Source organism: Lontra canadensis, unplaced genomic scaffold (assembly GCF_010015895.1).
Source record: "Lontra canadensis isolate GAN:19392208 unplaced genomic scaffold, GSC_riverotter_1.0 scaffold75, whole genome shotgun sequence".
Lineage (NCBI taxonomy): Eukaryota > Metazoa > Chordata > Mammalia > Carnivora > Mustelidae > Lontra > Lontra canadensis.
Window position 1 is genome coordinate 2,364,983 of NW_022631069.1, and position 14,459 is coordinate 2,379,441.

The 14,459-nt window shown below is 38.9% G+C and overlaps 1 protein-coding gene across 1 annotated transcript in view; it reads left to right on the top strand.

Moving 5' to 3' along the window:
- The window catches only part of SPAG17 (sperm associated antigen 17), a 236,085-nt gene that overhangs the window by 115,131 nt on the left and 106,495 nt on the right, over positions 1-14,459 (top strand). The window contains exons 16-17 of the mRNA XM_032881319.1: positions 327-388; positions 974-1,087. Coding sequence (XP_032737210.1) covers positions 327-388; positions 974-1,087 — 176 coding nt within the window. The remainder of the gene's footprint in view (positions 1-326; positions 389-973; positions 1,088-14,459) is intronic.

The window sequence follows — 14,459 nt, forward strand, 5'->3', positions numbered from 1 at the left end:
CAAGAGCTATAGCTTAATCAGTGAGTATTTGCAACTCATAAAGGTAAGGGTATATTTTTAGAAGTGAGGGAGATACTCTGATATGATTTAGGAATGCTTCATATAGGAAGCTGGGTTCTTTTCAAAGGGTTTAGTACAACTTTTCTAGGTAGACACTGATTTAGAATTATTAACATAAACACCTTTTGGGAGGCATGAAACATGCCTTTCAGGAATTACCTTTTCAGCCAGAAACATAGATCATAAGGGCAGCAAAAAGGCACAGCACTGACAAAGGCAAGAACAAAGCCCAAACACAACTGGATGTTGGTGTCTTTGATTTACAGAACAGACCACGAACAATGAGATCAAAGATGAAGGAGTCACAAAGGCTGAGCCTCTTGAAAAGGTAAGGAATTGTTTTCCTAGAAGTGTAGATACAATAAGATGATCTGAAAAAACTGTGACCCAGAGTGAGAGAAACACACACACACACACACACACACACACACACACACACACAAGGAGAGGCACAGCAGGGAATGGGGGATTGCTCTGACATGCCCAGACCAGCTCCAACTGGAGATAAAGGAGTTAATTTCACTAGTGGCTTAAGCAAAACTTCCAAGCTCCATGCTCCTCTCTAGACAGTGTGGTTTGGCAACTTCACAAACACCTGCTGACCATACAGCCATGTAGAACTAATGCTGTCTTGAAGTGAGTTCAGAAAACCTGCCTATAATTGCTAACAGGACTCAGAAGAGTATAACCTAACAATAAAAATATTTAGATTATGTTGCCCATAAAAAAAAAAAAAACTCAAAGGCATACTCTTTCTGGCACCAGTTCTCCTAAAATGTTGCCATATGGATTTATACATATGCAGATTTCCCCAATTAGATGGAGTGCATGCTGGTTAGTTGAGGGAGTCCAAGAGGGCTTCATTTGGACTTGCACAAATTAAAGCTGAAATTGCACTCCTATGATTTTTTAGAAACCCAAGAAGATGACTGTGGAAGCCGAGTTAGAGGACATAAAGAAAACGCAACAACGCAGTCTAATGGACTGGAGTTTCACTGAACATTTTAAACCGAAAGTTCTGCTTCAGGTATTAATGGACCGTGAGTCTCTAGGAGACACTTGGACAGGTCTGGGGAGTCATGGTATGATTTAGAACAGTTCACTTCTAGGTCACTCTTTCAGATCTCCTTCAGATCAATATTCCTATTTACTTCAGCTATAAAAGGAATTTATTCCCAAATTGAGCTATGCATCCCGAGGGAATCTCCAAAATAGTTTAGAATATATTTTCCAAAGGGATGTTTTTATAAACAAAAAAGAAGTGTACATGACTGCTGCACATATTTTCCAAGAACAAAAGTCAGATATTATGGGACAGCAATCTTATATTTTTCCTATATCACCTATCCATTCTATTAAGTTTTCACCACGTTTCAAAGTATTTTTTTTTAAAGATTTATTCATTCCTTTGAGAGAGAGAGCATGGGGAGGGGTATTGGGAGAGGGAGAAAGAGAATCTCAACCAGACTCCCCTCTGAGTATAGCGTCTGAGGACCCTGAGATCAGGACCTGAGCCAAAACCAACAGTTGGTTGCCCAACTGACTGAGCCACCCAGGTGCTCCTCCAAGTATTGACTTAATACAGTTGACAGGTCAATGAGACCAGCAATAGCTAGCATTTATTGAGCACTTACCATATACTAGCAATGGCTTGTACATATTATTTGCTCATTTAATCCTTGCAATAATCCTATAAAATAGAAACTATGTAAATAGTAAGAAATTGAGACAACTTGACCAATAGTAACTTTTGTCCAAGTCTGGTGTCTGGTGAGTGAGTGAAGCAGGATATGAACCCAAGAAATCTGGCCCCAGAACTTGTGCTCTTAACCACTCTGCAAAATAACAAGGAATCCTACATTTTCTGTTTACATGTTTCATGCAAAAACCCGTACTAATTTTTGTTTCATCTTTTAAATTTTAGTCTTGTCAATATCAAAGTTTTATATCCACACATTTTTAAAGCCAGAAAGTTCTATATAGAGTCTTAGGAAAAATAGCAGCTCTCTCCCACCCCTATGCCTAAATTGCCAGAGGCAAAAACTTTAAAATATTTATTTACCTATTTCTGGTGTTACTTAACTCAATTATCTCTAAAAACAAGTGTATTTTGTTTAGTTTTTGTTCCATTGGGCATCATCATCAATTGATTCCCTCCTGAGAAAACAACTCTGCAAACCATGCAGTGTGTGCATGCATACATGCGTGCAAACACACACAAGTACACAATCACTCATACACTCCTACGTGCACACTAACACTTTCTGCCATCTGCTAACATTGTTAACCATATCATAATTTTTGTTATATCAATATTCAGTATTTACTTTATTTCATTTGTATAAATGTTATTTGTAGCTGAACTATGTAAATACTCTGACTACATTTCCTTTCTTGATACTTTTTGTTTTCCCTGGAGTTTGTTTTCTAACATTTTCTTCATTTGTGTAGTTTACTATGCATTTATCATTACTCTAGCTCTCTACCAAAGAGTAAGATCTCCTCTCAATACATTCAAACCTAACATTCTCTCAGTTTTACTATAAGCCACCTCTCTCCCACATGCTGTGAACTCCTGCTAACCCTCCAGTCCTGCTTCGCAGCTGTGGGCCTGGTAGCCTCCTTTATTGTCATCCTGGTCACAGCTTTGGCCTCTCTTTCCAGCCAGATACTCCAGTGTCTGAACCCCATGTGATCTTCTTTCTTGGGTTACTCTCTTTTTGTAGGGGACTATCTCTTCTAGTTGCTTCCTGAATTAAAATAAATGGCAGGTAAATTTTGGGAGCATTGGATGTTTGAAAACATCTTAATTCTACCCTTACATCTGAGTGACAGTTAGTCTTTATATAAAATAGCTCAATTTAGAAAACATTTTACCTGAAAATTTTGAAGCCATTCCTCAGTAGTGCTCTAGCTTCTTGGATTGTCCTTGAGGAGGAAAAACAAAACAAAACAAAACATGAAATTCTAATTCCTGATCAGTTGAGTCTGGTTTTTGTTTTTTGAAGTTGTTTTTTTTTTTTTTTTTCTTTCTCTCTCTGGAAGATTTTAACATCTCCTGTTGTTCCGGTGTTCTTTGTTTCCTGTTTGTGTGCCTTGGTGTGGTTCTGTTTCCAAGTATCATTCTGATAAGCCCAGTACAATGCAGAGACTCACATCCTTATATTCGGGAAAAAGTTCTACAGTCGTTTCTATGATAATTGTCTTCTTTCCACTTTTTCTCTTCTTTCTTCCTGGAGCTCCTGTTATTCAGCGCTGGACCTCCTGGACTGAACTTCCAGTGTCCTTACCTTTCCTCTCCTAGGTCGCCAATACTTGTCTTCTTGTCCTGGAGATAGACTCAGCTTCACCCAGTTCTTCTACTGAGCCTTCTATTTCTGTTATCCTCATGATTAATTTCCTAAAGTTCTATTTATAATCGCAAATCACCTTCTTATAGCATCTTGTTCACATACTCTGATACCATATCTTCTCTTATCTCTGTGAGGATATTAAGGTCCTTTGAAGTCTCAGTGTTTTCTCCCTGCATTGTCTAGATTTCCTCAAGTTCTTTTTATTGTTTTCTCAAATTACTTTTTGGTTTTGTTTTTGGGTCTCCATTTTTCGTATTAGAGAGAAATATCTAATGACATTTGCCCTTTTGTTCATGTTAATAATGAGACACTAGGGGGAGGAGTCAGGATGGCAGAGAAGTAGCAGGCTGAGACTACTTCAGGAGGTGGGAGATCAGCTAGATAGCTTATCTAAAGATTGCAAACACCTACAAATCCAACGGGAGATCGAAGAGAAGAAGAACAGCAATTCTAGAAACAGAAAATCAACCACTTTCTGAAAGGTAGGACTGGCGGAGAAGTGATTCCAAAGCGACGGGAAGATAGACCGCGGGGGGAGGGGCCGGCTCCTGGCAAGCGGCGGAGCAACGGAGCACAAAATCGAGACTTTTAAAAGTCTGTTCCGCTGAGGGACATCGCTCCAGAGGCTTAACCGGGGTGAAGCCCACGCGGGGTCAGTGTGGCCTCAGGTCCCGTAGGGTCACAGAAGGATCGGGGGTGTCCGAGTGTCGCAGAGCTTACAGGTATTAGAACGGGGAAGCCGGCTACAGAGACAGAGCCGAGGAGTGAGCTCTAAGCTCGGGGTTACCTTGAACCGGTCGCAGGCTCCGTCAGCTCAGAGCACGGCCAGAGGCCAGGGTGACGGGAGTAATTGGGCGCTGTTCTCTGAGGGCGCACTGAGGAGTGGGGCCCCGGGCTCTCAGCTCCTCCGGGCCGGAGACTGGGAGGCCGCCATCTTCATTCCCGTCCTCCGGAACTCTACGGAAAGCGCTCAGGGAACAAAAGCTCCTGAAAGCAAACCCGAGCGAATTACTCAGCCCGGCCCCTGGTAAGGGCGGTGCAACTCTGCCTGGGGCAGAGACACTTGAGAATCACTACAACAGGCCCCTCCCCCAGAAGATCAACAAGAAATCCAGCCAGGACCCAGTTCACCCACCAAGGAGTGCAGTTTCAATACCAAGGAGAGCAGCGGAATTCCAGAGGAGGAGAAAGCAAAGCACGGAACTCATGGCTTTCTCCCCTTGATTCTTTAGCCTTGCAGTTAATTTTTTTTTCTTTTTCTTTTTCAATTTTTTTTTCTCTTCTTCTGCTAATTTTTTTTTAACTTTTACCCTTTTCTTTTTTAACGTTTTTTAACTAGTTTATCTAATATATATATATTTTTTTCCTTTTTATATTTTTTCATTATTGGTTTTCTTTTTTTATTTGTTTCTTTTTTCTTTTTCTTTTTCTTTTTTTCTTTCTGAACCTCTTTATATCCCCTTTCCCCCCCCCCCTCACGATTTGGGATCTCTTTTGATTTGGCTAAAGCATATTTTCCTGGGGTTGTTGCCACCCTTTTAGTATTTTACTTGTTCCTTCATATACTCTTATCTGGACAAAATGACAAGGCAGAAAAATTCACCACAAAAAAAAGAACAAGAGACAGTACCAAAGGCTAGGGACCTAATCAATACAGACATTGGTAATATGTCAGATCTAGAGTTCAGAATGACAATTCTCAAGGTTCTAGCCGGGCTTGAAAAAGGCATGGAAGATATTAGAGAAACCCTCTCAGGAGATATAAAAGCCCTTTCTGGAGAAATAAAAGAACTAAAATCTAATCAAGTTGAAATCAAAAAAGCTATTAATGAGGTGCAATCAAAAATGGAGGCTCTCACTGCTAGGATAAATGAGGCAGAAGAATGAATTAGCGACAAAGAAGACCAAATAACAGAGAATAAAGAAGCTGAGCAAAAGAGGGACAAACAGCTACTGGACCACGAGGGCAGAATTCGAGAGATAAGTAACACCATAAGACGAAACAACATTAGAATAATTGGGATTCCAGAAGAAGAAGAAAGAGAGAGGAGAGCAGAAGGTATATTGGAGAGAATTATTGGAGAGAATTTCCCCAATATGGCAAAGGGAACAAGCATCAAAATCCAGGAGGTTCAGAGAACCCCCCTCAAAATCAATAAGAATAGGTCCACACCCCGTCACCGAATAGTCAAATTTACAAGTCTTAGTGACAAAGAGAAAATCCTGAAAGCAGCCCGGGAAAAGAAGTCTGTAACATACAATGGTAAAAATATTCGATTGGCAGCAGACTTATCCACAGAGACCTGGCAGGCCAGAAAGAGCTGGCATGATATATTCAGAGTACTAAACGAGAAAAACATGCAACCAAGAATACTATATCCAGCTAGGCTATCATTGAAAATAGAAGGAGAGATTAAAAGCTTCCAGGACAAACAAAAACTGAAAGAATTTGCAAACACCAAACCAGCTCTACAGCAAATATTGAAAGGGGTCCTCTAAGCAAAGAGAGACCCTAAAAGTAGTAGATCAGAAAGGAACAGAAACAATATAAATAACAGTCACCTTACAGACAATGGCACTAAATTCATATCTCTCAATAGTTACCCTGAATGTTAATAGGCTAAATGCCCCAATCAAAAGACACAGGGTATCAGAATGGATAAAAAACCAAAACCCATCTATATGTTGCCTACAAGAAACTCATTTTACACCCGTAGACACCTTCAGATTTAAAGTGAAGGGGTGGAAAAGAATTTACCATGCTAATGGACATCAGAAGAAAGCAGGAGTGACAATCCTTATATCAGATCAATTCGATTTTAAGCCAAAGACTATAATAAGAGATGAGGAAGGACACTATATCATACTCAAAGGATCTGTCCAACAAGAACATCTAACAATTGTAAATATCTATGCCCCTGACGTGGGAGCAGCCAACTATATAAACCAACCAATAACAAAATCAAAGAAACACATCCACAATAATACAATAATAGTAGGGGACTTTAACACTCCCCTCACTGAAATGGACAGATCATCCAAGCAAAAGATCAACAAGGAAATAAAGGCCTTAAATGACACACTGGACCAGACGGATATCACAGATATATTCAGAACATTTCATCCCAAAGCAGCAGAATACACATTCTTCTCTAGTGCACATGGAACATTCTCCAGAATAGATCACATCCTGGGTCCTAAATCAGTTCTCAACTGGTATCAAAAGATTGGGATCATTCCCTGCATATTTTCAGACCACAATGCTCTGAAGCTAGAACTCAATCACAAGAGGAAATTTGGAAAGAACCCAAATACGTGGAGACTAAACAGCATCCTTCTAAAGAATGAATGGGTCAACCAGGAAATTAAAGAAGAATTGAAAAAATTCATGGAAACAAATGATAATGAAAATACAATGGTTCAAAATCTGTGGGACACAACAAAGGCAGTCCTGAGAGGAAAATATATAGCGGTACAAGCCTTTCTCAAGAAACAAGAAAGGTCTCAGGTACACAACCTAACCCTACACCTAAAGGAGCTGGAGAAAGAACAAGAAAGAAACCCTAAACCCAGCAGGAGAAGAGAAATCATAAAGATCAGAGCAGAAATCAATGAAATAGAAACCAAAAAAACAATAGAACAAATCAATGAAACTAGGAGCTGGTTTTTGAAAGAATTAATAAGATTGATAAACCCCTGGCCAGACTTATCAAAAAGAAAAGAGAAAGGACCCAAATAAATAAAATCATGAATGAAAGAGGAGAGATCACAACAAACACCAAAGAAATACAGACAATTATAAGAACATATTATGAGCAACTCTATGCCAACAAATTTGACAATCTGGAAGAAATGGATGCATTCCTAGAGACATATAAACTACCACAACTGAACCAGGAAGAAATAGAAAGCCTGAACAGACCCATAACCAGTAAGGAGTTTGAAACAGTCATCAAAAATCTCCAAAGAAACAAAAGCCCAGGGCCAGACGGCTTCCTGGGGGAATTCTACCAAACGTTTAAGGAAGAACTAATTCCTATTCTCCTGAAACTGTTCCAAAAAATAGAAATGGAAGGAAAACTTCCAAACTCATTTTATGAGGCCAGCATCACCTTGATCCCAAAACCAGACAAGGATCCCATCAAAAAAGAGAACTACAGACCAATATCCTTGATGAACACAGATGCAAAAATTCTCACCAAAATACTAGCCAATAGGATTCAACAGTACATTAAAAGGATTATTCACCACGACCAAGTGGGATTTATTCCAGGGCTGCAAGGTTGGTTCAACATCCGCAAATCAATCAATGTGATACAACACATTAATAAAAGAACATGAACCATATGATACTCTCAATAGATGCTGCAAAAGCATTTGACAAAGTACAGCATCCCTTCCTGATCAAAACTCTTCAAAGTGTAGGGATAGAGGGCACATACCTCAATATTATCAAAGCCATCTATGAAAAACCCATCGCAAATATCATTCTCAATGGAGAAAAACTGAAAGCTTTTCCGCTAAGGTCAGGAACACGACAGGGATGTCCGTTATCACCACTGCTATTCAACATAGTACTAGAAGTCCTAGCCTCAGCAATCAGACAACAAAAAGAAATTAAAAGCATCCAAATTGGCAAAGAAGAAGTCAAACTATCACTCTTCGCAGATGATATGATACTATATGTGGAAAACCCAAAAGACTCCACTCCAAAACTGCTAGAACTGGTACAGGAATTCAGTAAATTGTCAGGATATAAAATCAATGCACAGAAATCAGTTGCATTGCTCTACACCAACAACAAGACAGAAGAAAGAGAAATTAAGGAGTCCATCCCGTTTACAATTGCACCCAAAACTATAAGATACCTAGGAATAAACCTAACCAAAGAGACTAAGAATCTATACACAGAAAACTATAAAGTACTCATGAAAGAAATTGAGGAAGACACAAAGAAATGGAAAAATGTTCCATGCTCCTGGATTGGAAGAATAAATATTGTGAAAATGTCTATGCTACCTAAAGCAATCTACACATTTAATGCAATTCCTATCAAAGTACCATCCATTTTTTTCAAAGAAATGGAACAAATAATCCTAAACTTTATATGGAACCAGAAAAGACCGCGAATAGCCAAAGGAATATTGAAAAAGAAAGCCAAAGTTGGTGGCATCACAATTCCGGACTTCAAGCTCGACTACAAAGCTGTCATCATCAAGACAGCATGGTACTGGCACAAAAACAGACACATAGATCAATGGAACAGAATAGAGAGCCCAGAAATAGACCCTCAACTCTATGGTCAACTAATCTTCGACAAAGCAGGAAAGAATGTCCAATGGAAAAAAGACAGCCTCTTCAATAAATGGTGTTGGGAAAATTGGAGAGCCACATGCAGAAAAATGAAATTGGATCATTTCCTTACACCACACACGAAAATAGACTCAAAATGGATGAAGGACCTCAATGTGAGAAAGGAATCCATCAAAATCCTTGAGGAGAACACAGGCAGCAACCTCTTCGACCTCAGCCGCAGCAACTTCTTCCTAGGAACATCGCCAAAGGCAAGGGAAGCAAGGGCAAAAATGAACTATTGGGATTTTATCAAGATCAAAAGCTTTTGCACAGCAAAGGAAACAGTTCACAAAACCAAAAGACAACTGACAGAATGGGAGAAGATATTTGCAAATGACATATCAGATAAAGGGCTAGTGTCCAGAATCTATAAAGAACTTAGCAAACTCAACACCCAAAGAACAAAGAATCCAATCAAGAAATGGGCAGAAGACATGAACAGACATTTCTGCAAAGAAGACATCCAGATGGCCAACAGACCCATGAAAAAGTGCTCCATATCACTCGGCATCAGGGAAATACAAATCAAAACCACAATGAGATACCACCTCACACCAGTCAGAATGGCTAAAATTAACAAGTCAGGAAATGACAGATGCTGGCGAGGATGCGGAGAAAGGGGAACCCTCCTACACTGTTGATGGGAATGCAAGCTGGTGCAACCACTCTGGAAAACAGCATGGAGGTTCCTCAAAATGTTGAAAATAGAACTACCCTATGACCCAGCAATTGCACTGCTGGGTGTTTACCCTAAAGATACAAATGTAGTGATCCGAAGGGGCACATGCTCCCGAATGTTTATAGCAGCAATGTCCAGAATAGCCAAACTATGGAAAGAACCTAGATGTCCATCAACAGATGAATGGATAAAGAAGATGTGGTATATATACACAATGGAATACTATGCAGCCATCAAAAGAAATGAAATCTTGCCATTTGCGACGACGTGGATGGAACTAGAGGGTATCATGCTTAGCGAAATAAGTCAATCGGAGAAAGACAACTATCATATGATCTCCCTGATATGAGGGAGAGGAGATGCAACATGGGGGTTAAGGGGGTAGGAGAAGAGTAAATGAAGCAAGATGGGATTGGGAGGGAGATAAACCATAAGTGACTCTTAATCTCACAAAACAAACTGAGGGTTGCTGGCGGGAGGGGTTATTATGGACATTGGGGAGGGTATGTGCTATGGTGAGTGCGGTGAAGTGTGTAAACCTGGCGATTCACAGACCTGTACCCCTGGGGGAAAAAAACATATGTTTATAAAAAATAAAATTAAAAAAAAATAATGAGACACTAAAGGCATCATAGGAAGTGTTGCATGAGCTCAGGGCAGGAGGTATTTGTCAATAAATGAACTTCATTTTGGGATATTTGGCTGGCTGGTTTCCTTGGGAGACCCAGCAGTATTGGTGTATTAGTCTGTACTCTTAAGCCATTTAGATTCTCCAGGGGAAAAGAAATCCTAATCTGCTAACCGACAGACATAATTTACCTGTCAGGGTTTTGGGAGCTGTGTGGTGGAGGGAAGGCAGTTAGGTTCCTTGCCATTCAGCCTCATTCAAGGTGGTAGCCACAAGTCACAGGAAGCTTCCGAGTACTTGAAATGTAGCTGGTCCAAATTGAGATGTTCTGTAAATTTGCTATACTATATATAGAATATATTACTTATATAATATAGTATATATTACTTATTATTGTATATATTACAACATATATACTATATATTTGTATAAGTATATATACCAAATTTCAAAGACTTAATATGAAAAAAGTGGTATGTCTCATTAACAATTTTTATATTGATTACATGTTGAAATGATAATATTTTTGACAGATTGGGTTAAATAAAATATACTTTTAAAATTAACTTCACCTGTTTCTGTTTACTTTTCAAGTGTGACTACTATAAAATTTAGAATTACTTATGTGGGTCACCTTGTATTTCTTGGACATCAATTTAAACTTTTATGAAATTCCTTCTTTTTTTTTTTTTTTTTTTTTTTGCTGTAGCACATCTCTCCCTTGTCAGTGCCTAGGGTCCATTTTCTTAGAATGCGCTGCATCATTCTGTAGGTAACAATCTTCCCTTTATCTGCTCACGGGGGAGGAGGGCAACCTCCTCATTGCTCAGAATTCTCAAGGGCTTCTGGGGACACTAACAGCTTCCTAAAAAGTATTCTAATCTTCCTATTTTCAGTGCCACTTTCACCCCACTCTCAGAGGTACCTAACACTGCCATTTCTTAAGCCTTTCTGCACTTCTGTACACAAGTAAGGTTACTTCTGATCTCTCATAAAATTAATCTTAGAATTTGGTCTTCTATGTCTGCTGTCAGTAATCCCTTATCCTTCTGCTTTCCAGCTTCTAAACTCTTGTTGCCTTTATTTCCTCTCCTGTGACCTTCAATTTCATGGTATTAAAACCCAATAATTTTACCGTTCTTTTAATGAGGTGCCAAGAAGTACATGTGTTTAATCTTTTATCTTTAACTGGACATTCACCGAGACTTTTTTTTTTTTTCAATTTGGTCTGTCCTCACCATTCCATGAAGCTGCATGATTGCTGTCCTGCCATATCTATGGATATTTATCTTTCTTCATCTTCCTTGACCTTTTAACAGCATCACAGAGCTGGGCACTTCACTGTGAAATACTCCTCACTCTCCGTTACCAAGATGCCCTAATATACCTCTCCTCAGTGCTCTGTTTGGAATTTTGTTGACCTAACGTCTAAATATCAAAATGTCTGGAGTCTTAGCCCTGAACCATCTTCTCTCTACTGTAAACATTCTTGTGATGATTCATCTATGTATTTGACCTACTACTAATGACTCCTAAAATTTTACCTTCCAAACGATTTCTCTCTTGATTCCACCCTAGAAGACCTAACTCCAAATTCCACTTGAATTTCTGACAAGCATCTCAGCTTCAGTGTCTCAGATGAAACTAATAATTTTCCCACCTAAGCATGTTCCTCTCCTCATCGATCTCAGGAAATACCACCTTCAAGCCAAAATGGCTAAGAGTCATCCTTTATCTCAGCTTTTCTTGTGTCCTGCCTGTCTGATCCATCATCAAATTTTGATACCATCAAAGCTCCTCACCGTCTCCACTGTGGCTATGTCAGTCCAGCCACCATCCAGTTGTTCTACCACAGCATCCCCCTCATTGTCAACCCACTTCTGCTCCTGCCCCATCCATGCTATGTATCAGACAGATACTCCATCAATTTCATCTTCTTAGGATATGTCTCTGAATCCAGGATGATCTATAAAAATCCTAATCAACTCTTAAAGGAAAATCTTACCTTGTTCACTTTTGTTTTCCTAGAACCTACACAGTATCGGGGACATAGTAGGTATTTATTGTTTTAACTGAAGTATAGTTAATATACAGAGTCATATTAGTTTCAGGTATAAAATATAAAGATTCAACTCTTCTATACATTTCTCAGTGCTCGTCATGATAAGTGTGCTCCTAATCCCCTTCACCTGTTTCACCTGCCTCTGGGCAACCTGCCTCTGGGCAACCACCAGTTTGTTTTCTGTATTTAAGAATCTGTTGTTTGTTTATCTCTTTTTTCTTTGTTTGTTCATTTGTTTTGCTTCATAAATTCCACATATGAGTGAAATCATGTGGCATTTGTCTTTCTCTGACTGACTTATTTCAAGTAGCATTATACCCTCCAGATCCATCCAAGTTATTGCAAATGACAAGAGTTCATTCTTTTGCATGTTGGGGTAATTTTTAATTATATATATATATGCAATAAATTTATATTGTATATATAGTATACATTATATATTTATATATCTATATATTTAATTGTATATATGTACATATATAGTACCTATATCTGTATACATATATGTATATATGTAATTGTGTGTATATATGTGTGCGTGTATATATATAAATATATCTCACATCTCCTTTATCCATTCACCTATGGTAGAACATTTGGTTTACTGCCATATTTTTTTTTTTTTTAAGATTTTTATTTATTTATTTTGAGAGACAGAGAGCAAGCATGAGCAGAGGGGAGGGGCAGAGGGAGAGTGAGAAGCAGACTCCCTAGTGAGCAGAGAATCCTATGCAGGACTTCATCCCAGGACTCCAGGATCATGACCTGAGCTGAAGGCAGATGCTTAGCCGACTGAGCCACCCAGGTGCACGGTTGCCTCCATATCTTGGCTACTGTGAATAATGCTGTAATAAGTACATGTTTATTTTTAATAATAAATTTATGGCACCAGCAATATTAATATAGAGTAATAGGTAAAAGCCAAATAGTTAAAAAAAAAAAGGTGAGGAAAGATATATGAAAACTTGTCAAGCATTGATTGAAAGCAACTATAGCTCTGAGAAACTTAGTGTAAGTATGTAAATTCTAGCAGCCAAAGTAAATATGGAAACACATTTTGCAGAGCTCTCTAATGGAAAGAAGGATACATATTCATCAGAAATGAACATATTTGGTTTAGGGATTTAAAGTCTAAAAGGAATTTGCGGGGCGCCTGGGTGGCTCAGTGGGTTAAAGCCTCTGCCTTTGGCTCAGGTCATGATCTCAGGGTCCTGGGATCGAGCCCTGCTTCGGGGGTCTCTGCTCAGCAGGGAGCCTGCTTCCCTCTCCCTCCCTCTCTGCCTGCCTCTCTGTCTACTTGTGATCTCTGTCTGTCAAATAAATAAATAAAATCTTTGAAAATAAATAAATAAATAAATAAATAAAAGGAATTTGCTTTTCCAAAAAGTAAAGTAATGGATAGTACCATATGTAACAAAAACAATTAATGCAAAAATATTCACCATATGTGTATTTCTGGTATTACTTCTTAGGGAACAGATGTAATAGCTTAAATGCCACACCATAAAGACTCATACAAGGGACTAGATTGGGGAAGTAAATGTATTATTTTGGTAATGCTACCAGTGTAAAATTGAAAGCAAAACTAAAACAGCCCTTTCCTAATATAATAAGCAATTCCATGCCTTCAGATCACCCAAACAGTAGAAAACTGAAAGTTCCTACACGAGTTTGATGTTGAAAACAACCCACAGCTACCTAATTTATCTTCCCGTGGACATGTTTCCTTATATTGATCAGCCGTGAAATGGAAGCAGGACACAAGTGTGCCTACCCTCTCTGCCCCTCTATTGGTAGCTGCAATTGCAGGGCATGCTGAGGGTGGAATGTTCTGGAAAAGGCCAGGAGTAGAAGTCGTTTGAAAACAGTATGTATGAAAAAGACTACTCACCTCATTTCTCTAAACTATAGCCCGGTACACGTGGAGAGCAGTCTTTGGAGTGCAAAAACAGTGACACTTGGACTGGTGTGAGACTTGTCCTGGAAATTACGAACTCTGTGTTGTTGGATGAATCTCTTTTCCTCTCTTAGCCCCAATTTCCACTGAAAAAATGAGGATTTTAGTATTTTTAAATAGGAAAAATAACTGTACCTATTTATCTGGGGTTTTTAATAATGACAGAATGAAAGGATCTGTATGAAGGCATGGGAAAAGTTAAATAACTGCTTGACTTAATTATTATCACCCAGCCTTAATAAAAAACACCTGAAACCTGGTATCTGTTTTTCTATAAGAGTTGCTGAATTCAGCTCAAAAAAAAAAAAAAAAATCCACTGCTTATGTTCTCACTAACAGTGAGACTAAGAGGAAGAGAAGGGAGC